Source organism: Oncorhynchus nerka, linkage group LG15 (genome assembly GCF_034236695.1).
Source record: "Oncorhynchus nerka isolate Pitt River linkage group LG15, Oner_Uvic_2.0, whole genome shotgun sequence".
Classification (NCBI taxonomy): Eukaryota; Metazoa; Chordata; class Actinopteri; order Salmoniformes; family Salmonidae; genus Oncorhynchus; species Oncorhynchus nerka.
Genome location: NC_088410.1, coordinates 69,307,108 through 69,333,929, shown reverse-complemented (window position 1 = coordinate 69,333,929; position 26,822 = coordinate 69,307,108). Strand labels below are relative to the sequence as shown.

The following is a 26,822-nucleotide window of genomic DNA, read 5'->3' as shown; positions in this document are numbered from 1 at the left end:
GTTGATCCAATTCCGCCGTTCTGATTGGCTAAGCGTACGGAGGCTCGCCCTAAAACAAGGGATTCTATTGGTTTCCGCTTGATGGGCGCGTTTTGCCATTATTTTGGGAACTGTCACTATTGTAGGTTCCTGTCCAAGTAGCCTACTTGAAGGGTGCCGCATTCAAGTGCTAATCGGAACTAGGAAACTGACATTTTCGACTTGTTAACTGGTCTGCTTGTCGTTATACACGTGTCGCCTTCAGTTAACAAGTCGAACATTTCCAAGTTTACTAGTACGTGGCAAATGTATCCAGTGTTTTCGAAATGTCATATACAACGTGGCTCATTCAGTAACTATGTCAGTCATGAACTGAACAAGGTAGAGCTTTGCACTGCAGGTATGGTACAATGGCCCTTTTGTTCAACGGTAGCCTATGCATTGCTTAAGTCGTATTAACAGGGACAGCCTTCATGCTTAACCAAATGTTGGTGTCACTCAGCCCCGTGGAGAGCACATGTATGAACATGAAACTAGAGACCTCCATTCTGATGTTTAGGAGAGTGCGGCAATACAACCTTTAACTGGTTGGCATATCATTTAGATTACATAAAATGTTTTGTTTAAAATATTTTATTCATAAAAAAGAGTGCTTGCATATAACCTATTATCGTGTGTAACAATTAACCTTCTATTATCCTGTGTAATAACTTAACCTTCAATTATTATTTTTAAAACACTGGATACATGCAGTAAAATGTTGTTTTACAGGGTCAGCCATAGTAGTACGGCACCCCTGGGGCAAATGAGCTATTACCCTGTATAATAACTCATCCTTTCCCTTGATACAATTACAAACAGTTTAAACCGTGAAAAACAAATCAATATATTATGTAAAAAATATTTACCACATTTTTGCATTAGGCGAAAGCATGTCTGAGGACACCATGCCAGGAAAACATGGAATAACTGTACATTTCCCACCTGATGACAATTGATTATGACATTCAAGTACATGGTTTAAAAATAAGGCATTTAGCTAGCAGCCTACAGCAGAAACTGATTTACCTGCACTGAGTTCCCTGAGGAATAAAATACCACATTCCCAATGCATACGTTATCAATACATACCATATCACTCTTCGAGTAATTATGATATCATAGCATACTGAAAACAGAAGATTTACATGTTGGGTTAAGGAATAGGTGACAGACTCTTGATGTATTATCCAAAACACAATTGGCACTGTTCATATGACTACCTAGTTCTTTATGTCAACATAAGAAACTATAAGGTTCGTAAGTTCATTACAATTCCAGATAAAGAAATGCCATAGTGGAATGAGACACCAACCAACAGTAGAGAAATACATCTACAAAACTATATGAAATGTGCCCAGAAGTAACTGCACACAATGTCATTCTGTGGCTGGAAGAAAAAAGGTATGTGCAGAAAGAATGATCGGTCTCTTCGATTGTGTTGTTAACCTCTACCTGTGTCAACACAGCACCTGTCTGTCTCAGAGGTGCTGATGTCAGAGCTGCAATCCCCAACCCTTTGAGTCATACGGCATATTTGTCATGCTACAGGATTCTATAACGGACTGCCAAAGTCCAGTAAAAATCTACAATTCCACAATAGAACACAGATACCAACTAGAATCCACAATGGATTAATCCTTTTGCCCCCTCAGCGTTGGAGTGTCGCCCTTTGACCCTGTGAGCTTGTGGAGGTCGCTGCGTGTGAAGACGACCCCGGTGGAGCAGAGCAGGGACAGGAGGCTAAGGAAGCAAGCGGAGGCCATATAGGCACTGACACTGTGGGATTGCTGCACTATGGAGCCCAGACACAGAGCAGGCAGAACCTGCAGGGGAGAGAACAGAACAGTACATTATTAGCCATAGTTGTTGAGACAAATATTTGTCCCAAGCAACACAGACACACATACAAGTACAGGTCAACCGGTCTAACTTGTAGAGAGACAAGCAGCTGTCCTTACCTGGGAGAGCAGGTAGGCACTGTCCAGGATAGCCATGTCCAGACACATCCCTCTCTGAGGCAGGGGTATGGCCTCTCCCTCTCTCTCCAGGGGCAGAGACACATGGGGGGAGGCAGAGGTGAGAAGCGGGGTCTTGCCATGGTCGGGGGTAAGGAGCGGCTTTGAGTTGGTGTGGTCGTCACTTTCTCCTTGGTGAGAAGGTCTGGATTTGGAGCTGGAGAAAAAGACCTGAGAGAGAGATGGGGTTTATCTACTGTAATTACTTCTGTCAGAACGTGACGTTTCGGTCGGCGCCGGCCATTCATCTGGCTCCTGTGTGTGGGGGTTCTGCTGGGTCTGCAGGTCTTGTCCCAGGCCTCTCACCTAGCTGCCCCGCTCTACCCACAGCGCCCCTGCTGGCTAGAGTGGTAATGTATGTGTGTGTGTCTTACCCGTTTGTCTGAGTGGTACAGACACAGCAGGGTGTAGGGCAGGACCTGCAGCACACAGAAGGTATATCCAGTAGCTGCTGCCATGACAGTGACCATCACTACACTTTTTGAGAAGCTCATCACAGCTGTAGCTAACGCTAGCAGGATCACACTGCTAACGTAAACAGCCCGGGTGCCTAGCAACACCATCCAGCGCTCCATCAGGATGGAGCAGACCACTGAGATCAGGCACTGCAGAAACAGACCCACACTCGCCATGCGTACACCTGGTAGATACGAGGGGAAAGTAGATCTATGGCTACATTGAAAATCTTATAAAAATGTCACAGGGTAAGGAGGATTGGAAAAGAAAAACGGAGAGGTCAAATTCGCAGCAACTTTTTGCAGTAAATGAAAAGATAAGGATCAAGTAAATGTCTGCCCATCCTACCTTCGTCGTATCGTAGTCTCTCCTGTGTTCCAGGTGTAGCGTTGGGTACTCCACGGTACAGCCCCACTCCCATAAAGTCTGTATAGAACAGCATGAAGCTCATCAGAGCCATCCAGCTGAACAGCTCAGCTACAAACAGCCGCCTTATCACTGCCGGCAAGCTCATACACACACCATACACACGTGGCAGTGCTGACACACACAGCGACACACACCACCCCACAGCCATCCGTACACACTGGGTCCGCGATAGCAAGGGGTGTCCACAGTATCGGCTCCACCAATGGGAAGGGCTCAGTGTGGAACTAACACTAACGCCCTTCCTGGTTCCCTCTCCTCCGGTCCATCTGTCCTCTGATATGAAGACTGTGCTGAGGAGGCAGGTGAGGAAGATGAGTGTGATCAACGCATAGATAAAGGCCTCCTGGCCACCTAGGTAGGCTGCTGTGGGGGCATGGCTCCAGTCCAGGGCTGGGAGTAGGTATCTAGGATGAGACAGAAGGATCACAGAGGTGTATTTTCTGGTTCTCTTTTATGACTTGATCTCTGTCCTATCCACTTTCTCAGCGAGAGATGTAACCTGCCCCAGGCAGCTCCTGAGGTTGATCTTGAGAGGTCCCTTACCCAAGGCATCCTCCCAGGCTGATCATCAGTGAGTAGACAGAAAAGGCTCTTCTGCTCTCCTCCTCTCCAGGGAACTGGTCTGAGATCAGCGCTTCCAGCGGTGTGAAACAGGCCTGTCGAGAACAGTCATTTAGGTGCTATAAACTCCATAAACACACACAGTAAGGAGCACTCGAAGAAAGACAAACATCTACATCAATGTTATTGATTTAACAATATATTGAGTTTCTGCTCCACCTGTCCTGAGAACTCCAGCAGACAGGCTGCCCCCACCAGCAGTATCCCCTCCAGCCATCGGGGGCGCTGTGGGTAGAGCAGGGCAGCTAGGTGAGAAGCCTGGGGTAAGACCTGCAGGCCCAGCAGAACCCCCACACATAGGAGCCAGATGAATGGCCGGCGCCGACCAAAACGACCACGCCACGAGTCACTATACGAACCGATCATGGGCACAAAGATCAAACCCAGAACCGGCCCGACTCCTGAGAGAGAGGTAGAGAGGGAAGATCTACTTCCAAGCTCAAGAACAAATCACTTATTTCAACCATGGTCATAGTGTTTACACCCAGGTCACTCATCCAGAACTACGGTCATCGTGTTTACACCCAGGTCACTCATCCAGAACTACGGTCATAGTGTTGACTCACCCAGCACCATGGTCATAGTGTTGACTCACCCAGCACCATGGTCATGTAGCGTTCCTCCATGCCGGCCTGCAGCAGTAGAGGGGGGATGTAGAAGGTCCCTGCAGCCATACACACCTCCAGACCACAGGTTAAAGCATTCACCAGCAACAGCTGACACACACGGCCCTGCATGACTCAAAGATGCTTCCTCTGCCTATACTTAACGTCCACTCTATATCTCAAGCTCTGGTCTCTCCCAAACAGTTCCTGAGACACCTGTGATACAGGAGCTTATAGTGACTGTGTGGACAGGACAGAATGCTCTTCTCTATGCATGTATTCTAAGGTGACTCTTCCAGAGGGAAGTCCTTGGGGTACCTGCACATGTAAACAAGTGGGTGGTGCAGAGGAAAAGGTGACAGGGTTCTGGCTGGTGTTTGTGTCCCATGCTTCTATGAGGAGGTTCCAGTGTCTCTACTCAAGATAGTGGAAAACAGACAATATAGCTGACCGGACGGCTTCCCCATGTATACAGTTGTCCGAGCTCACATTGGACTTCTGGCAGACAGAGGTAAAGGTAGAGTTGTCTTTCTTGCTCCATCTATTTCACTCTTACGCAGGTAGAGCAGCAGGGTCAATGGAGGTAAGAGAGTCCAGTCCTGTGGTCATGCCTGTTGAGGCCTGATGTAGTTTACTCAAGTCTGCCAATCGCCAGAGAAATCCACACATGGAAACATGGACCCTGACAGAAGTGAGGGAGAACAGGACGACATGAATAGAGGCACACCGTGACAATGGATACTATATCATATCTTTAGTCATTACAGGACACAACAAGCTTCCTAATTCATCTATAGTAATGAGAGCTAGGTTCTATCTGCATTTTTGTCAAAATTGAGTTGACATAACATTGAACAGAACAAAGCTCTACCTATATAGTACTCCAAATATCCCAATTCATGTCGTTAGGATCAAAAGAACACTAGGCAAAAATTGCTGACACCATTCAAACCAATGAGGGGTCAGAACTTAAGCCAATTATCTAGGAAATCATATTTTTGCAGATACAGTAGAACCTTAGTCTTAAGCTTTCAATATTTAATTGCCCTAATATTGGGTCTGGACTCGGGACTCATTGGTGGGCTTTAGAGATGGGTCACAATGCTTAGCGACTGCCTTTAAAAAGCAATGAATCCATTTGAAAAAGGTCTACGTGGCATCGATATGAGTCAAACAGTTATTTAGTGTGAAAATTTACTACAAAGTGTCCAAATTATCATTTTGGTCAAAAAGTCAGTCTCATCTAAAACTCTGTTCGTCATAACGGATAAATGAAGGTTGGGTTTTGATTTGACAATGTCCATTTGCCCACTAACATGGGCTGTAGAGCTGCAGTGATTGCTCTCCATCCAACAACATAGACAGTGCGACAGACCTGCCCAGCAGTTCTGAATTTGTTTTTATATAAGACATCTTGACTTTTTTTAACTTGAGAAATTCCTCACTTAACACCTGTTGGATGTTTTAGTTATGGAATTTTACATCTTTGGCAAAAAACAACAAATTCAATTACAGATTGAGTCATCTGATTCATTCTGGGGATTTTGAGAAACTGAAATAGGCTTCTGCATCTAGTGTCTCATGGGGGACAAACATCAAACGCAGAATCAGTCAGGAAACACCTCAAAGACTGAAATCAAATTGTCTCTAGACAGGTGAAATGTAAAGCTTATCACGGGGGGGGCAAGGTTCTATTGTTAGCTGCCTCCTGTAACTTGCAGGGGAAACAGGATGGAACTCCAGTTGATTAAGATTCTAAGATGTGATGAACTCCAATAAGACTCTTCAAGTGAGCTGGAATGTACCTGCCCAGGAGGGAAATCAACTGAGTCACTGTGTACATACACCCTGTCGTGGTGCATGTAGTGGTTGATTCTCTGGAAGGGAAAAAGACCAGCCCCCCCCCACCACCACCAAGTTGAGTTCAGCCCAGCCTGACTTGCAGTGTGTACACTGAGGTGTGTCCTATTCTTTCAGTCACGCACACACACACAACCAAACACAATACCTTAATACCTAGTATCAAAACGTGTACAATGCCTAGATAAAAGGTGCATCAGGAAGAAACTGACTCCTAAAGACTTGGCTTCACAGTTGAGGCAACTTGACAAACGAGAGGAGGAATTTGCACATGACTAGTTTGTTATTTTTTAATGTTAGTGACAGTTCGATTGAGGACGAGTCAGGAACAGTAGCTCTCAGAAAGCAGCTGGGAGCTTGAAATGAGGATTTCACAGTGAGCTCGGATTATATTACACATCAATTATTTATTACAAAACATATTGACATTTCTAATTCTCTCACCTCAATGAAGGACATTTGAAAACCTACACTTATTTAATTATGTTGAACATGAACCTTATACTGCAGTGGGCTAAATCAGGGTCACAGTGTGTTTCGTCATAGTATTGCACAAATCTGCTTTAAATCAAAAGTAGAAACTTCACACATATGGTTATGGAATTAGAAAAAGACACCTGTACCATGTCAGACAGAGTTGAGATGCATTACATTGAGTTTGCATCCCAATATTACACTTCATATACATCACAGAAGACTGAAATGTAACAACAATTTGACAGCGAAACACCAGATTTTTGGCATAAAAAAAAGGTTTAATTCTGAAAAATATTAATAACATTCCACTCGAGGCCACTAGAGTGCGATTTTGTCATTTGACTGCAGGAAAGTATATACTACGTAGGGCCTAATATACTGCTACATCACTTTGAATTATTACACTCTTCCTTGCATCAAAGAAATGTTATAAAGTCAATAAAATTCAAAACTCACTGTCCAACCATAAAATAATCCTGTGTCTCTCGTAGAGCTGTGTCCACTCCTCATGTGCCCATGTCCCGTCATCTCTCAGGAGGAAGTAAGTCGTGTGTGTGTGTCATTTCCCATCAGCCAAGCAATGCTAGGCGTATCTAGGAATAAACCATATTCCTAGGTAACACACCTGTTGTGATGTGTGTTGCACCTGTCGTGAGGTAACACCTGTAACCTATTGTCAGCTGTCGGGAGTGCCAGGCTCAGGTTGGGAACTGGAATATCAGCATCCCCATCACGTCCGGGAGAAAGGAGTCACATCAGCAGGGCAAACAACTACAACAGTGTCCCTGCCAGCCAATAGCAGCAGAAGGGTGTGGCCTAAGAACAATAGTCACAACTGATTATAGAAAACCATCTCAGGACACACTCCTGACAACAAACCCCTTAGAACAATGGTTTCTAACCCTAGTCTTGGAGAGCTTTAGGGTGTGGCGACTTCTGTTCCAGCTCAATATAATTGACTCAACAAATCAAGGTTATGATTGGTTGACTAGTACTGTAACAAAAGCCTACACATCATGTAGCTCTCCAGGACCAGGGTTGGTGACCACTGCTGAAAAATAGAGACACTCTCTCTGACTCTCAGTGTAAAGATCTAATGATATTCCAGCAGAGGTAAAGAAGCTATCAGTCAGTCACTACCCAGCATGGATGTTTACCGAGGCCGCAATAAAGCTGAGAATCACATCCTGGTCCAACAGACCCACACCTGCCAGGGGAGCGTATCCGTGACAACAACAGGTAGGTAACCTAAACCACCAGGACAGTGAGAGGACACTGCTTCAATAAATCCAAATGAGATGGTCATGGTCATCATGTTACCAAAGAAACCCAGCTCTGAGCCGTAGCTACCTTTTCACTGGCACAGAAATTCCAGATGGGCATGAATAATGTTCTAGTCAGGAGAATCAAGTGTTGCTTAACATGAGCAGAGAAATGAGTAATGTAGTAGAGCAAATCAGCACAGTGCTCAATGCTGAAACAAGCACTTTGAAGGCGAACAACACCAAAGTGTTCATGCGGCAGTTATTAAAATTGCTGAATTAAGGGAAAACGGCGCCTGAGGTCACACACACAGTCAGTTAACGGAACTATCAGTGTAGCAACAAAGGATCCTTCATGACTGTGTTTATCCTCCAAAAACAATGAAAGCGAGAGATGTTCATCTCTGAACAATCAGCCACCACTCCCTGGACACTACATCATTGCAATGTGGATCATATTTGTCAGTTCAAAAGACAGTTGAATTTCCAATGTGTTATCATTATGCTTCAACCATCTAAAAGCACAACCAAACAGAAAAACAAGGTCTGATTTTTGGTTTAGTTGTCACCCAAATGTCGATCACTGTGCTTTCAACCATTTAAAAGCACAGCATATTTAAAATGGGAATACAATGTCAGATACTTTATTTATACAATAGATTGTCATCACTGTTAGCAGAACCAATGGACCTGGAATGCACCAAGGCACTCTTCATTTAATTAATAAAAATGCCCGTTTTTGTATGGCATGTTCAATTAAACAAATCTTTTTTTAAACTCTGAAGCATTTCGGCTGCTTGGCCTTCGTCATGGAGTAAAGATTTCTTGGAACGAAGAAGTTTCCAATCAACCCTGATTTGAGAAGAGGGAGTAGTTACAGAAGAGTCCATATTAATTGGACAACATCTAGTAAACAATACTATCAAATCAAAGCGCCGACCTTACCGTAAAATGTTTACGGTAAAAGCCTTTAACCAACAATGCAGTTCAAGAAATAGAGTTAAGAAAATATTTACTATAAGAAGAAATGTATAGCCACAGTAACTTCAAATTTAAAGGAGATGTATCTACTGCTTGGATAGTTCCATCTGAGCCACTGGCTTAATCACATTCTTTAACTGCGTTTTTGGTTGAGTTAACTTGTCGACATGTTAAAAGGGTATTTATTGTATTTCCAAAGTGATATTGAATTGTGTTTGGTTGTCAAAGCAACCAAATATCAAAAAGTTAACTTGGATAGGTCCATCTGTGCACTTATTAATATGTCTTTAATTCAAGTTTGTCTACAAATTAATAATTGATGTTGGATTCACATCGCCATCTCAACCAAAAATCTTAACTTAAAACAAATCAAACTCTAAATGCACTTGAAATAAAGCTCGATTTGATTTAGTCCTTTTCTTTAACTGTGGTTGAGATGGAGACGTGACTCCAACATATCAATTATTCATTTGCAGACAAACTGAAATTAAAGCCAGACTAATTAGTGGCACAGACGCAGAAGAAACATCTCCTTCAAAATGTTGATATTTGGTTGCGTTGACAACCAAACAATTCAAAAATCACTAAATATCATTACATTTTAAATCAACCAGAGCTTAAAACCCCAGGTCTGTTTTTTCTATTTTTAGTTGAATTCTAGGTTAAACTGAAACAATAGCAGTTGATGACTTTGCAAATGCTTTAGGCTGAAATAGCTTAATTGATGATATATGAATGATAAAAGTATGGTCACATTAAATGTACTCTGTTAAACCTACCCTTTGGAATGACTTTGATAGCAACAGTAAATCGATTTAGTTTAATTGGAGATCTCTCAAGAATCTGTCTCACTATAGCACATAATAGTCAGTGACAAATATCATACCTGGGCTGGACTTGGTTAACACCTTGGATGGGAAACCAAAGGGTAGCTGTAGACAGATCAATTCTCCAGGAGGAGATCTGCCCAGCCTATTGTTTTATTGCTGATAGTGGATATAACGTTGAAAATCTGATGTTGCTTTAAAGCGGGGGTGGGAATTTCCAGTCTTGAATGGTGTCACAGTTTTGCCTCAGCCCCAGCTAACACACCTGACTCCAATGATCAACTAATCATGAACTTCAGTTTAGAATGCAGTTTGATTAATCAGCTGTGTTTGCTAGGGATGGAGAAAAAGTGTGACACCAATCAGGCCCTCGAGGACTGGAGTTCCCCACCCCTGCTTTAAAAGTTACAAATTAAACATATGTTATACAAGGTTTGTCCATGTTAAGATTTGGTTACCATGATGACCTAATCATGTTGTTGAAATGTTACCCTCAACAACAGTTAATGACTTGTTGAAATCCAATGTTTTATTCCATGTAGATTCCATGTCACAATACGTTGACAAATGACATTGAAACAATGTTGATTCAATCAGTTTGTACCCAGTGGGCAGTGAAGTGTTTAGATACCCCCATTGTAGTCTAAGGTGCATCTTCTGAGTTGTGACTTTCTGGCCATACTAGAAAGGACAGAGGTCTGGCACTTCCTATCTACAAATCCCATTAAATTAGTCTGTTCTCATAGGCTAGATGTAACATAGTAAATTTAAATCTGGGACACTCAAATTAGTATGACATTATGTTTGGTATGGTGACATAAGAAACAAGGTTACACAAGGCAAAAACGAAAGCAGGGTGAATGGTTGGTGTGGATTTGTGGCAGTATAACGCAAACTTCTAGCAACGAATCTCATCATGGACAACTTTTTCATTTTTAGCTAATTAGCATTTATTTACTACTTTTGAGCTACTTTGCAACTACTTAGCATGTTAGCTAACCCTTCCCCTGACCCTAACCATAACCCTTTAACCTAACCCTAACCTTAAACCTAACCCCTAGCCTAGCTAACATTAGCCACCTATCTAAATTGGAATTTTTAACATATCATACATTTTTCAAATATTAACACATTGTACGAATTGCAATTTAACATATCATATGGATTATAATTCGTAGCATATGATACAAAATTGATGATGAACATCCACAAATGAATACATACCATACGAAATGTAACATCATATTGGCATGTACCGGATTTACATTTACTATGTTACGTCTACCCGAGTCCAGGAGGATTCAATTATTGATAAAGCAGAGATGAGTTTTACTCAGGGAAGATGGCGGGAAACGGATGTTCTGTTTGAAACTGATGACGGGTTGGGTGAAGATGAGAGTGAGAACGAGTGGGTTACAGTCGTGATGGAAACTAAGAAATCCCTAGATTTGTTTATAGTCAGAGTGAAGGTTTTGGATCAATGTTACTTGGGGGATCTGTTTGAAGTCACGAGGAGTATCATGGCTGCGTTGAGTGAGGTGAGAGTCACAACAGCTGGTATTCCGATTCTGTCCGCGGAACAGAATTATTTGTTTATATAATGTTGTATATGGATTTCCAAAGCAGGGCGACTGTCAAGGGGATTATCTCTGGGGTTGCAAATTAAGTGAATGCAGATGACATACCTGAGGAAGTAGGTGAAGTGATTAGTGCATGTCGACTGACCTGTAAGGTGGATGGAGTAAGTAAACCCCTTTGTCCATATTATTGTTTTTAGGACGAGTCTTAGTACCCTGTAAGAACTTTTGTGCACAAGCCCCTCCAGTGTTATGAAGGCAAAAGATTTGGGCATGTACCAAGTGTATGCTGACGGAAAGAAAATGGTATGCCAGCTGAGGTTATATGTTGCAACTGTGGTGGCGAACATGCGCCCGAATCCCCAGATTGCCCTGTTAGGGTGAAGGAGACTAAGGGATTTCCAGCATGTCTCCTATCTGGAGTCGGCGAGAAGAGTGGAAGGAGCAAGTGGCGTTGAAGACGCAATGGTAATTGAGACTGCACAAGTGAATGTTTCTTGGCAATCAAGGGATCCTGATATATTAACATGTGAAAAAGGTGGACTTTGTAGCATTTATTGCAATGGTCATAAACAGTACAGCACAAACAAAGAAGAAATCTGAGAAAATTAGAATTATTGTGAGTGCAGCAGAACCCTTTTTTGGAGTCAGTGACTTTACAGCCGAGGCATTGCAAGAAATCCTGTCAAAGGATGTTGCGCCCTCACAGGCCCCTGAGCCTTTGTAGGAATGTGACTTGAATTGGAATGTGACTGAAGGAGTGGGCTGTTTTTCTCATGTGTCGATTTTTGTATGAAGCCGTTTTTTCCCCTTTTTTCCAACAATGGATATTTTTTCTATAGTTTACCACCCATACAGTAGGTGGCGCCATGCACCTCTTAACTCTTGTTTGCGGACAGCCATAATACCATAGAAGAAGAAGAAGAAGAAGAAGAAAGCAGAGATGATGGATGGCCCAGCCAGTCTGAGCAAGTAAGTTTAACCCATCTCAGTATATTTGCCAATACTAAGGAACATTTTAACAGCCAACAACAGTGGACTGGACTGCAGTATATTATCAGAGTTTCTAAACCTAGAAGCACAACATCGCAAGACTTCTGAGAACCACAGGAGGTTGGTGGCACCTTAATTGGGGAGGAAGGGCTCGTGGTAATGGCTGGAGCAGAATAGGTGGAATGGTATCAAATACATTAAACACATGGTTACCATGTGTTTGATGCCATTCTATTCCACGTTAGAGCGGATCACTTTTGGCAAGACGTTGATCAACGTTGGTCACCACCTTTCAAAATGTGTTGCATTATGGGTATAACAATTGTCAGACTTGCGACTACATGTCGACTGCATGACCTTTACAACAACCATGTGATCAAACGTCATGAACTTTCGACTGCAGCCAACTGGAAATTTCTGTAGTTTCTCCTCACCAACATTAACTTGAAGTCGGAACCAAAGAAATGTGGGAGATGACCTTCTTTTTTGGAAGCAAAAGGCACGACATGCTCATAAATGGTTCATGTCGCCACCTATCGTTGGTTATTAACAATGCATGTTTACTGTTTTGGGTGGATAAATATTTAGAGCTTAAATACATCTTTATCTTTACATGTGATCCAAATTTCTAACATAAATAAATGAAATATCCTACTTGTGACAACATGGCTCATGTATTTATCTCAACGTTACTGTAATGTTGTGTCCCATGTTATAGCCTACAATTTGTCTTGTCTGTATTATTATTGTCACCAAACAAATTCAAATTTGTTGATTGTCTATTAAGTGTGAATAAAATGTAATACATATTGTAGGCTATATATGGGTTATTGTAGGGGATATCTACAATTTTAGAGGCTTAATCTGTGTCTGGAAAACTGGCCCTTTATGAGCAAGTACCCCAGACACCAGTTGTGGGGTCAATACCAAGTGTATCTGCTTGGCATAGTGTTTACCCAGTATGTGAACTGATGTACATGTAGTCTAATCCTTTTCATAGTGTTTAACCAAGTAATTTATGTGAACTGATGTACATGTAGTCTAATCCTTCTCATAGTGTTTACCCAGTATGTGAACTGATGTACATGTAGTCTAATCCTTCTCATAGTGTTTACCCAGTATGTGAACTGATGTACATGTAGTCTAATCATTTTCATAGTGTTTACCCAGTATGTGAACTGATGTACATGTAGTCTAATCATTTTCATAGTGTTTACCCAGTAATTTATGTGCATGTATAGCCTAATCCTTTTCTGTACAGTGAGTGTTTTGTACTTCATGTGACTGAATCAAATTCTATTTTTTACATGCTGACTGACAAAAGCAACATAAAGGTTGAGAATTTAAGAAATACACTGCAGGCTGCAGTGATGCTAACATGCAAACATTTACCATACAGTAAGAATCTTTGTGGACTTAATCACATTCATTACAATTCAATGTTGCACAATCACAAAAAATAATGGGGAAGGTACAAGGGCATGAAGTAATGGCAAACAACAGAGCATATCCCATATGCTGCAAATATATATATATATATATGTAGCCTACATGATGAGATTATTATGGACAAAAGAGCGAGATTATTTGTCAAATGGCAGCAAAGCATCGATTATCACGTCAACAGAATAAGACCCTTGATATTTATTGGAAAGCAGCATCAAGCTCACCTTGCATCATCACCACCCTGTGAAGTTCATCAATTTAATCTGTAGGCTAATAAACTGCACGCTTTCCCTCCCTGACTTAATGGGAGGACCATACATGTCATCACGTGACTCCAAGTTTACTTCCATATAATGGTTACTATATCAGTATTGGCGCATAACAGAGTTTCTACCGATATTTCTAGCATACCTCGACACAAAAGATCCCACCTTGTCTAGCATATTTAGTTTTGTTGACATTTGGAAAGTTAACCAAAAAATATTCTTTCCATCAGGCCTGTCATTACATGTTTTATCCAACATGTACTTTACTAGCATAAAAAGGTTGGACGGAAACCTGGTTTGAGTTAGGTTTCCTAGAAACAGCAGAAGTTGTCCGATTGGCTGTTGGTGCATGTACTTCCACCCTGACTTTACTTGTCTACTTCTGTCCACAGTCGAATTGTCACTCAAACACGCCAAATGAGAGAAGTGAAATATTCTTCCAAAATCTAAAGGGAGAACCTAGATTCGAACCAATGTCTTAAGTAGTTGAACATGTTATTACCATAACCTTGTTAAAGTGACACATTTTCATTTTTGTCAAAAACAACTTTATATGAAACGAGTGCCTCTGATTTGAAGACCAGTGGTGTAATGTACTTAAGTAAAAGCACTTTAAAGTACTACTTAAGTCATTTTTTGGGATATCTGTACTTTACTATTTATATTTGACTACTTTTACTTCACTACATTCCTAAAGAAAATAATGTACTTTTTACTCCATACATTTTCCCTGACACCCAAAAGTACTCTTTATATTTTGAATGCTTAACAGGACAGGAAAATGGTTAAATTCATGCACTTATCAAGAGAACAAACCTAATCATACCTAAATACAAATGCTTCATGTGTAAATTATGTTTGAGTGTGCCCCTTGAATATCATCCGTAAATTTAAAAATCTTCTGATTAGACTAATAAGGAATTTGACATTATTTATACTTTTGATACTTAAGTATATTTAAAATCAAATACTTTTAGACTTGCTCAAGTTCTGTTTTACAGGGTGACTTTTAATGTGGCACCCAGTTCAATGCGGCCTCTGATCCCCTGAAATTGCGTCGCACCCTTCATATCAAGCATTTTAGGATCCAGCATAAATTGGCTTTTAGACCCAATTACGTGTTTCTACGCATGAGTTTGGGTAGCCAACGTCGCCATAACATCGCCTATAAGTTTGCTCGGCTATTTCTATTGGAGAAGCAGTGTTAGCCTATATTCATACTGTACTGTCTTTAATATCTTTGATATTAGTGTAGTCAAAGCCTACTTTCTGTAGATTACATGTAAAATGAGCACAATTCTCACATTGATGTTTGAAAAGTAGCCTACTTTTTGTGCTTACGAAGTTGTTTTAAAACACGTGTTTGTAGTTCCTCGTTCACAGACAGGTTAAGAGCCCATTCCGGAAATGGTAGGCCAAATCGTGATGTCAAGACTTTAAAAAGGCTAATGCATTAAACGCACATAGCCTAATTAAACCAAGCTCGCAAACAATACATCAAAACTAATTAAAGAACCAAGTAAAATGACAATAGACTGTTCTAGGCGGACTAAAGCACAGTGTATACAACTCTGGAGAAAAAAATATATTTTACCACATCAAACTCTTCTCGATCACTTCTGTACAAAATGCGAGGTGCGTTTAAAGTTACTGTACCTGTTGAACCCTAGTTGTGGAACCAGTGGCTTCATACTGCGGAGCCTGTGCGCGCACTTGGAGATGCTTCCCTCTTTAGTAGCGGAGCCAGATCAAAATGTAACTGCCTGACTCTACTGCAGTGGGATTGGACAAAGAAAATTAGGTAGCTATAACCCGTTCTATATCAATATGAGGAAAACGTTCGATGTTAATTATGGGCCACGATAGGATAATTATTGATTATAAAAATAATTCAACAAAGTGTCCACCTATCTAGACTACTAAACTTCGTTTTTTTAAGCAGACTCACTGCAGAGCTATGTAGACCTATAGTGGACTGACTGAGACTTTAGTACCTATACCTTTTTATGACTAGGCCTAGGCTATTGATGATCCGATGTTAATATGTTAACTATTTAATGATTTTTGTATTATGTGTAATGATTAAGATCATGTTTTCACCTATTCTTTCCTGTGACTAAGGTAAACAAAGGAGATGAGGCCGCTAGACTAAACTATTGTGATTACAGCCCTGGACTGCATGAAAACAGTGCCACTGTGTGGCTAACAGTGAGTAGTGCACATATTGGGCCCTTGGAGAAAAAGGCTCTTGGAATGAGCCTCACATAGGGTTTTAAAGGGAGGGTCACTTTCGAAGTTTACCAGTACACTACCAGAATTTTGTTAACTTTCAAGGATTTTATGTAATTATTCACAAGTGGCCCTTTTGGTTACTTCAGATTATCTCAGTTATCTGTAATTATCTCTGTCCCTCTGTGTGGCTGGTCTTCTCATTTTGCCATAACTTTGGAAGTATGCTTGGGTCATTGTCCATTTGGAAGACCCATTTGCAACCAAGCTTTAACTTCTTGACTGATGTTTTGAGATGTTGCTTCAATATATCCACATGATTTTCCTTTCTCATGCTGCCATCTATTTAGTGAAGTGCACTAATCCCTCCTGCAGCAAAGCACACCCACAACATGCTGCCACCCCCGTGCTTCACAGTTCGGATGGTGTTCTTCGACTTGCAAGCCTCTCCCTTTTTCCTCCAAACATAACGATGGTCATTATGGTCAAACAGTTCTATTTTTGTTTCATCAGACCAGAGGAAATTTCTCCAAAAAGTACGTTCTTTGTCCCCATGTGCAGTTGCAAACCGTAGTCTGGCTTTTTTTATGGCAGTTTTGGAGCAGTGGCTTCTTCCTTGCTGAGCAGCCTTTCAGGTTATGTCAATATATGACTCGTTTTACTGTGGATATAGATACTTTTGTACCTGTTTCCTCCAGCATCTTCACAAGGTCCTTTGCTGTTGTTCTGGGATTGATTTTCACTTTTCGCACCAAAGTACGTTAATCTCTAGGAGACAGAACGCGTCTCCATCCTGAACGGTATGACTGCTGCGTGGTCCCATGGTGTTTATACTTGCATTCTATTGTTTGTATAGATGAACGTGGTACCTTCAGGCGTTTGGAAATTGCTCTCAAGGATGAGCCAGACTTGTGGAGGTCTACAAAAAAATAATCTGAGGTCTTGGCAGGTTTCTTTTGATTTTCCCATGATGTCAAGCAAAGAGGCACTGAGTTTGAAGGTAGGCCTTGAAATACATCCACAGGTACACCTCCAATTGACTCAAATGATGTCAATTAGCCTATCAGATGCTTCGAAAGGCATGGCATCATTTTCTGGAATTTTCTAAGCTGTTTAAAGGCACAGTCAACTTACTGTATGTAAACTTCTGATCCACTGGAATTGTGATACAGTGAATAATAAGTGAAATAATCTGTCTGTAAACAATATTTGTGTCATGCACAAAGTAGATGCCCTAACCGACTTCAAAACTATAGTTTGTTAACAAGAAATTTGTGGAGTGGTTGAAAAACAAGTTTTAATGACTCCAACCTAAGTGTATGTAAACTTCCGACCTCAACTGTATATCAAATGATTATGTAAAATAAAATAAAATGTATGACAGCTTTTTTTTGTACAAACTTTTATTTATTTTACTACGTCAATATGTCTTTGTTAATGTTTTGGCACCAAAACAGAGTTAATTGAAAATGCCATTGTTGGTTAATGCTTTTTTAATTAATTAGGCTATTTTCTCTTTAACCATATGGTCTATCCACTAGAAACTCATGAACAATATGGACACAGATATAGAACATTTATACTATATATGAATACATTTAAAAGTTATTGAAGTATAAATTACCAAAGTTACCCAAGATTGCCATAGATGACATGTTAATTACCAAAATGACTAAATGTTCTGGTAACTGTGTTAAAATACTGGTAGCTGTGTAACCCTACTCGCACATAAAACACAGAGCTCGACATCACAAAACAACTAGTTAAATCTGTATAAAAAGTAGGTTGCCTTTATTAGAAGCCGGGAAACCAAAATGTCAACATCATTGTTGTCGTTAATACTTTAAGACCACAATATTGCCTTCATCATCATTACCATCATCGTCGCTACTCACTTTTCCACAACATGCAAAATATTCAACAGTTCAGCGTTCCCATTCCACAACACTGACAAAAGCTTCTCGGTGCAATCACCTGTAAGAATCACAATTTTGCTTACATTTACATTGCCAGTACAATTTAAGATACATAGAAAAAACCCAAATGAAAAGCAATATAAATGCAGGGATATCGAAGAAAGGATGGGAAAGAAATAGTAAGTCCATTGTTTATCATGGTCATGTGTTCATGTTAAACAGGGGGATTCAAATCTGGGCCTGGAGGTACACAGCACTACTGGTTTCAAGCCTTCCCCTGATTCAAACCTCTTACCATGTAAGAGAGTTCTCTGGCCAACCAGTGACATGAATCATTTGATTAACTAGCAGAAAAGAAGCCTAAAAGTATGGACCTTATAGCCCTGTGTGGGATCCCCTACTGCCTGGACACAGAAACCCCACACAGTACAAGCATTGTGTCATTCAGGAACATGATACAAGCCCTATACTAAGATGACCAATCCAAATGAACTCCTAACCCTAAGGCCCATGTGGAGCCAAGGCTTGAATAGGCAATTTGGTAATCAATTACGTTTGATTTTTGTCATCAAAATTTGCTAATACCCATCTTTGATCTACAGAAGTGCTTTGACCTATAGGGGCCAGTTTGGAGTTAGGCATATAAACACTGCCGTCAGGAGGGTACCAGGGAAAGTGCACCAGAACCAAAGTTTGGTTTGGGTCTGCTGAAACATCTTCTAGGGCACATATTTGCAGTCTTGAGCGATTTGGTACTGGTCAGAACATCATTGGGTCTGACAGATAGGCCCAAAAATATATACATACAGTGGTCCCTTGGTATAATAACAGCTTTGATCTCAGTCAGCTAGGTCTTCTATTTCATTATTTTCTTTGATGACAGACATCCCCTCCACGTCATCCTCTAATACTATGTTAGATCTATGGCTTCATTTGGTCAACATCCGAGGCAGAGCACTCATTTGTGGAATTCCAAAGCGACCACTAGCCCCAACGCCCTAGGCACTCCTGTAGGCCGGGTGGAATCATTTCATATCTACAGGTTTAGTATTCACACTAACATCCCTACAATCCCCATGTATTACGCCATACCGAGAGCCCCTCTAGTTTAGTAGTACCAAGGGAATATAAGGCAATAAGAAACTGAGTCAATCTTTAAGCACCCAAACTTGTTTTAATTACTAGTAGCTTTTATTCTCAGCGAAAACAATAATGAACCACAGACCAAGAATGCTTTACAATTTGGCTCAAAAATGTTTTCAACCCAGGGAGGAGTAACAAACGTTCTCTTCCACTCATTTCATGCCTTCTCTTTCACTTCTGCCCGTGTACACTCCTATTTGCAGATCTGAAACAACCGGAAAGGCATAAGCAGTGGTTTGACCTAGATTCCTTCATATAGAGTACCACAGTATGAGTCATAATACCTAGCGGTCAAAAAAGGAAATGGTTCCAATCGTTTTTCCACCATTCATTTCTCATAGTGGACTTTAGAAACACTTCAAATAAAATAAGGACTGTGTTTCGTGTACTTACCCTGGTGTGACGTTTTGATAATGGTGTGAATCTCTCTAGGACAATGTGACTTAATATATTGGCCTGTATTTACCCACCTAAAATTAAATGCTAATTAGCTGCTAATGTGGATATCATAAAGAACTACAAACGCCATGATGATCTGGATAAGACCCCTGAATCGACGCAAACGGTAAGAATCTCTGGGTTAACTAATAAATTGGCTACATTTCTTTCAATGGACAATTCTGTGAACTGTCTTGTGCAAGTTTTACATTGACAATTTACCAGTTAGCAAAGATGTCAGCTTGAGATGACATGCAGGAGCTTGCAGGGATTTGTAGTCTTACTAATGTCTACTTTGATGCTAATTAGCATTTTCGAATCACAGTAAATCGAGCCAAATATAATAAGTCACCTTGTCTGAGAGATATTTACACGGTTATCAAAACATCACCAGTGTAAGCCTAAACAAAACACAGCCCTTATTTTAAGTGTTTCTAAAAATGTATGGTGGAGAAACAATTAGAACCATTTCCGTTTGACCGCTGGGTATTATGGCACCCGGTGGGGCTCTATTGCTGTCACTTATCCAGTCCTATCAGATCTGTGAAGGGCAGAATAGGGGAAATGCAGCTAGTTTTTATTGGTTGTAGAGGAGAGCAGAGGAGAGGTATAGAGAAAAACATATGCCGGCATCACTGACTACATCAACATCCTAACTTCTTCTGTCTGAGGTGAATGAGCAATGTGTGTGTGTGTGTGTGAGAGAGGGAAGGAGTAAGTATGAGCTGAGTGCAGGAGAGGGAGAGCGCGTGAGATGAGCAATAGAATGAGAGAAAAGGAGAAGAGTGGAACAGAAAGGAGTTGCTGGGTCTGCTCCCCCAGTCTGCCTAAACCCAGCAGAAAAACAGATGGATAGGGTCGACTTTTCTTTTTAAAATCAAGATACATTTTATTTATTTTCTTAAAAAACAAACATTACAAAAATCTGAATAGAGAATTGAAACAAAGCAACAACAAAAAAAAAAACATTCATTTTAGGGGCTCTCAAAAAAACAACTCTCGATTCAATTAAAAAGGCTTGTGGATGCCTGGCACAAAGGGTTGAACATTGAAAGGATGCTCTGGCCATGCCAGGGTAGTGTGTGTGTTGGCATGGGTGTATGGTTTATGCTTGTGTCATGCCCAGCACAGATGCAGCCAAAATCTCAGAACCACAAACCAATGGTAGAGGGTCTAGGGTGAGGAAACACCAACCCCCCTGAGCGTGTGCTCCATCACAACTACACACTGGTAGTACCAGCACACAGCAAACAAACAGGCTCTCTTAGGGCTGATCTAAGACCTGCTTCCATGACCCCCTCTCACGACATAATTAACCGCTTACAGCTCAGAGCAATCTCTCTATCTAAAGCACAATAACACACTGCTACTCCAAAGTGATCTTCAACTCAGTTCCTTGTACTATGAATGTACTGTTATATTGAATATCATGTAAAAATGTGTTGGGTGTGCGCTGATTGTTATTTGTCCCGTGCCAATTATTCTGCCTATTTGCTTTAATAAAATCAAAACAATTGATCTCAAAGCACGACTGGACAGTTCTATATTCAATAACAAAACAAGCAGCTTTGTGTATGTGTTATAGTGAAGACACAGGGCCAGAGCTTAACTTCGGAGTAGGTGGAAATACAACAGCATTAATTCAACCAAGTTAACATTTCAAATAACAACCGTAAAACCTTCCTTGAAACATATTGTGTTTGAGAGTTTAAAAAGCACTTTGTCAGTGTCGGCACAGCGCTATGGGGTGAGTGGGCACAGGACCTAAGGGAGAACAATCTAACACGCTTACATATCCTCCCTCCGAGTCTCCAGTGTGGCCTTCTCTGATTAGTCAGCGTTGGGCTGTAACTAAACCAATGGGTATTGTGGCACAGTGAATAAAAATAAAAAAGTGCTTTGATTGGACAACAGCAGTCCACTGAGAAACCAGGATAGAGATGGAAACCCTAACCCAGACAGGCCCAGGGCTCAGTAATCACTGATCTTTCACTACTGGATAGGTCAAGCAAGGGTTATACTACATAGCTTTCACCTATCCAGTCATGTCAGACCAGAGATTACATGGAGAGGGGAATGGAGAACTCAGCAGATAAAGAAAATGGCTAGAATATATATATATATATATATTTTATTTTTAATAGAAGGCTCACTCGCACACACATCAGCCTGCAGAAAGAAAAGGAATGACTACACTTCAAGCGACTGTTGAGGACAGATGTCCACTAGCACTGAGCTCTCAGAAAGGCAAACTAACAAAGCCCAAATAACTGTTTTCTGAGCTTCACACAGACTTGTGTAGGAAAGACTAATGCAGCCACTGTGGAGAGGGAGATGAAAAAGAGAAGAGAGGTGTGCCAGTGGAGGTGTAGCTGAGCAGAGGGGACAGGGATGGAGGAATGAGACATGTTCAGAGAGATGGAGTAAAATCTCACTTGTTCTTTCCTTCCATCCCTCACAGCCATATGGTATGCATGTTCTTATGCACACAGATACGATGTGCTCAGTCAGTCATTACGGGAAGTCAGTCATTACGGGAAGTCAGTCATTACGGGAAGCCAGACACTAAACAACAAACACTAAACAACTAATCCAAATGAGATTCAAACCATTGAGCCAGGCCACCAATGAAACCAAAATAAACTCTAAACCAAGAGAAACAAAAAACTTGAGAAGGTAAAGAGAGGGAATGGGGAAGAGAGAGAGAGGTGGGACTTCTGTGGGTCTAGTCTTCCCCAGAGGGCACGTCCTCTTCCGATCCGTCCTCCTCTTCCTCCTCCTCCTCATCTTCCTTTTCCTTCTTCTCCTTCTCCTTCCCGGGTGCCTCCTTTGTTTTCTTGGGAGTGGGGGAGGAGTCCTTCTTCACCACCACCTCCTCCTCCTCCTCTTCCTCCAGGGGGCTCTCTGGCTCCTCCTCTTCCTCCTCTTTGGGCGAGCTCTTCTCCAGGGCCTTGGCAGCACTGGGGCGACCTTTACCCTTTCCTTTCATTGGGCTGGGGGTCACTGGGGGAGGAGAGACACACACAAAGTTATGAATACACATTCATTCAATGAAGTTATGAGGCTGGGAAGATACTTACACATTATCTGAAAAAAAAGCATATAACAACCGATGCTTGCAGTTCTGAAGAATATGGGTGATTGATTCATGATGAGCGGTCCTACCAGTGGCCTTTAGTCGTGGTTTGGGGGATTTCTTTTCCTTCCTTTCTGGCCGGCTCCGTTTGATCACCTTCTTGCTGCTCCTCTTGCTCTTGGAGCGGCCATAGTCACTATCATCATCATCCTCAACCATGAAGTCTTCATCACTGCCCGACTCATCAGCTAGAGAGAGGAGGACGAGGTGGTGATTATTGGTAATTTCACCTGACAAATACACTACATGGCCAAAAGTATGTGGTCACCTGCTCGTCAAACATCTCATTCCAGAATCATGGGCATTAATATGTAGTTGGTCCCCCCTTTGCTGCTGTAACAGCCACCAGTCTTCTGGGAGGCTTTGCACTAGATGTTTGAACATTGCGGTGGTGACTTGCTTCCATTCAGTCAAACGAGCATTAGTGAGGTCGGGCACTGACGTTGGGCGATTAGGCCTGGCTCGCTGTTGACATTACAATTCATCCCAAAGGTGTTCACTGGGGTTGAAGTCAGGGCTCTGTGCAGGCCAGTCAAGTTCTTCCACACCGATCTTGACAAACCATTTCTGTATGGACCTTCCTTTGTGCACAGGGGGCATTGTCATGCTGAAACAGGAAAGGGCCTTCCCCAAACTGTTGCCACAAAGTTGGGAAGCACTCAATCTAGAATGTCATTGAACGCTACAGCGTTAAGATTTCCCTTCACTGGTACTAAGGGGCCTGAACCATGAAAAACAGCCACAGACCATTATTCCTCCTCCACCAAACTTGACCGTTGGCACTATGCATTCAGCCAGGTAGCATTTGCCTGTTCATCCACCAAATCCAGATTTGTCCGTTGGACTGCCAGATGGTGAAGCGTGATTCATCACTCCAGAGAACGCGTTTCCATTGCTCCAGGCCAATGGCGGCGAGCTTTACACCACTCCAGCCGGCGCTTGGCATTGCGCATGGTTAGCTTAGACTTGTGTGCGGTTGCTCGGCCATGGAAACCAATTTTCTTGAAGCTCCCGACGAACCGTTCTTTGGAACTCGGTAGTGAGGGTTGAAACCGAGGACAGGCCATTTTTACACGCCACAGCACTCGGCAATCCCGTTCTGTGAGCTTGTGTGGTCTATCAATTTACGGCTGAGCAGTTGATGCTCCCAGACTTTTCCACTTCCCAATAACTGCACTTACAGTTGACCGGGGTAGATCTAGCAGAGCAGAAATTTTTACAAACTGACTTGTTGGAAAGGTGGCATCCTATGGTGGTGCAACGTTGAAAGTCACTGAGCTCTTCAGAATGGGCCATTCTATTGCAAATGTTTGTCTATGGAGATTGCATGGTTTTGACAATATTGCAACATTATTTTGCTCTAGTTTACAGTTTATATGCACACACACACTACCGTTCAAAAGTTTGGGGTCACTTGGAAATTTCCTTGTTTTTGAAGAGCACATTTTCTGTCCATTAAAATATAAAATTGATCAGAAATAGTGTAGACATTGTTAATGTTTTAAATGACCATTGTAGCAGGAAATGGCTGATTTTTTTTAATGGAAAATCTACATAGGCCCCCATTATCAGCAACCATCACGCCTGTGTTCCAATGGCACATTGTGTTAGCTAATCTAAGTATATCATTAGAAAACCCTTTTGCAATTATGTTAGCATAGCTGAAAACTGTTGTCCTAATTAAAGAAGCAAGAAAACTGACCTTCTTTAGATTAGTTGAGTATCTGTAGCATCAGCATTTGTGAGTTTGATTACAGGCTCAAAATGGCCAGAAACAAAGGACTTTCTTCTGAAACTCGTCAGTCTATTCCTATTCTGAGAAATGAAGGTGAGAAAACTGCCAAGAAACTGAAGATCTTCATAGAACAGCGTAAACGGTCTCTAACCAGAATAAAAATAGTGGGAGGCCCCGGTGCACAACTGAGAAAGAGGAAAGTACATTAGAGTGTCTAGTTTGAGATAGACGCCTCAAGTCCTCATCTGGCAGCTTCAATAAATAGTACCCGCAAAACACCAGTCTCAACGTCAACAGCGAAGTGGCGACTCCAGCTCTGTTCTGTGAAGGGAGTTGTACACAGCGTGGTACGAGATCTTCAGTTTCTTGGCAATTTCTCACACGGAATAGCGTTCATTACTCAGAACAAGAATAGACTGACGAGTTTCAGAAGAAAGTCCTTTGTTTCTGGCCATTTTGTTCCTGTAATCGAACCCACAAATGCTGATGCTCCAGATACTGAACAAGGCCAGTTTTCTTGCTTCTTTAAAATCAGGACAACAGTTTTCAGCTATGCTAACAATTGTAAAAGGGTTTTCTAATTATCAATTAGCCTTTTAAAATGATAAACTTGGATTAGCTAACACAACGTGCCATTGGAACACAGGAGTGAGGGTTGCTGATAAATGGGCCTCTGTATGCCTATGTAGATATTCCACAAAACATTTTTTGAAAGAAATCTGTCGTTTCCAGCTACAATAGTCATTTACAACATTAAGAAATGTCTACACTGTATTTCTGACCGATTTGATGTTATGAAAAAATAAAAGTACTTTTCTTTCAAAAACAAGGACATTTCTAAGTGACCCCAAACTTTTTAATGGTAGTGTGTGTATATAAATTTTTAAAAATCATTTTGTGATAATACCGTATCTTGAGGTCCCTGGTAATTCCAAGCCCAAGATGTACTCTTAAGGAGCCTAATGTTACTGTTACTCCTTAAGGTTCTAGGACCTTGTTATTTTCAGCGGTAGACTGGCTCTGGCAGGCAAAACAGATAAATACATCTAAACGCAAATCGATTCTCAATTGTGATACGATTCTAGAACCATAAATCACTTTAATTTTATATTACATGAAAATAATTTCACAAATGCAAAATACACACTTAAGGCCAGCCTTATCACGTTTGAAGCCAACAGTATCTTTCTGTTACACACAGGTATCCAGTATGGAACACCTTTTGGGTCTTTGCCGGTCAAAAAAGTTACACGTCAAATAACACTATATTATAGAATGTTGTGTGTGCTGAATTTTCACGGGCAAGGCAAGAGCCAACACTATCAGAGCTGTACACAAGCGCACACCGGCCACAAACGATGTGTTTACAATACCGCGCTGGTAATAAGGACGTATTTATTCACCAGCAACTTCTGGGGTAGCTAGCTAGCAATGACCAGTAGAAACTGCAGTAATTTTAATTATTCTTAACAATGATATCAGAATCCTTGTGAGTAAGTATTAGCTAGGTAGACACTTGTTGTTCGCCTATTGAAATTGTACTTCAGTTCATGAAAATAAATAGCTAGCCAGCTACTTAACCCGGTTGACCAAAGCTAAAGTTATATGCAGCCAGCTAGCTTCATCTGGCTAGTGAGGCTCAACCGGACCAGGATGTGTTGTGAAGCTAGCCACAATAAAGATTAGGCACAATAGTGGAATTTGCGGATTGCCTTCAAAATAAAAGTACCTCTTTGAAAGTGATGGTTACAATTGGTGGACTCATGCCATATTTATACTAGATCATGTTAAACAAGATTGGAAGTGAAGCAATGGAATGGGGGTATCAGTCTACTCGGTGACACCCACAGAACACAACTTAAGAGTTTACGCAAATGTTAGCGTTGTAGCTCTTATCGCGGGAGTGACTGTGTGAAATGACCTACCCAGTCAGCCTATTGTGTGCATTGACATTCATATTGCACTGTACAGCTTTACCTAAGGATTGGGGATCAATGAAATGGGAAATCAGTCTACTCAGTACCAAAGACATTTTTCTCCAACGTCCTCCTCAGAGTTATCAGACTCCAAAACATCCATGCAGTATCGTTTCTCCTCAGGAATAGTGTTCAATACACATTGGTTGACAATAACTGTGGCTCAATTCACAGTTGTTTCAGAGTTCCGCAATCACATGCTGACCAGACATGTCGCGTAAAATAAATGTAGAAATCCATGTTATTCAATTATTGCACCCACACTGCTCGCAGGCGCCAACGAGCATCTGCGATGCCAAGGGCTAAAATAGAAGTCATTCCTATTTCTGACGCAGATCGTGCTGCAAGTCCTGCCTCTACAATCTCCTCATTGGTTTATAGAAGCAGGTACCCACGTGCCATCTCATTGGTTA

General features: G+C 41.4%; 2 protein-coding genes across 6 annotated transcripts in view; both read right to left on the bottom strand.

The window, feature by feature from the left end:
- Positions 1 to 594: 594 nt before the first annotated feature.
- Positions 595 to 15,613, bottom strand: LOC115143232 (solute carrier family 45 member 3-like). 4 transcript variants are annotated; one of them, XM_029683397.2, is made up of 8 exons: positions 15,493 to 15,613; positions 4,138 to 4,829; positions 3,702 to 3,943; positions 3,465 to 3,577; positions 2,841 to 3,325; positions 2,411 to 2,676; positions 1,980 to 2,207; positions 595 to 1,844 (listed from the first exon to the last, which is right to left on the bottom strand). In XM_029683397.2, the coding sequence occupies exons 2-8, from the start codon at positions 4,277 to 4,279 to the stop codon at positions 1,653 to 1,655; spliced, it is 1,668 nt and encodes a 555-aa protein (XP_029539257.1). In that variant the 5' UTR covers positions 4,280 to 4,829; positions 15,493 to 15,613; the 3' UTR covers positions 595 to 1,652. The 4 variants fall into 4 exon arrangements, with proteins under 4 accessions (XP_029539257.1, XP_029539258.1, XP_029539256.1 ...); XM_029683398.2 differs by lacking the exon at positions 15,493 to 15,613 and adding an exon at positions 9,614 to 9,817; XM_029683396.2 differs by lacking the exon at positions 15,493 to 15,613 and adding an exon at positions 6,941 to 8,579.
- Positions 15,614 to 17,833: 2,220 nt separating this feature from the next.
- The window catches only part of LOC115143230 (nuclear ubiquitous casein and cyclin-dependent kinase substrate 1-like), a 30,989-nt gene continuing 22,000 nt past the window's right edge, over positions 17,834 to 26,822 (bottom strand). Inside the window, exons 7-8 of one of the 2 annotated variants that reach the window (XM_029683394.2) lie at positions 22,728 to 22,886; positions 17,834 to 22,565 (exon numbers count right to left, since the gene is read on the bottom strand). In XM_029683394.2, the coding sequence (XP_029539254.1) occupies positions 22,288 to 22,565; positions 22,728 to 22,886 (437 nt within the window). In that variant the 3' untranslated portion in view covers positions 17,834 to 22,287. The remainder of the gene's footprint in view (positions 22,566 to 22,727; positions 22,887 to 26,822) is intronic. The other variant, XM_029683395.2, reaches the window with a different exon arrangement.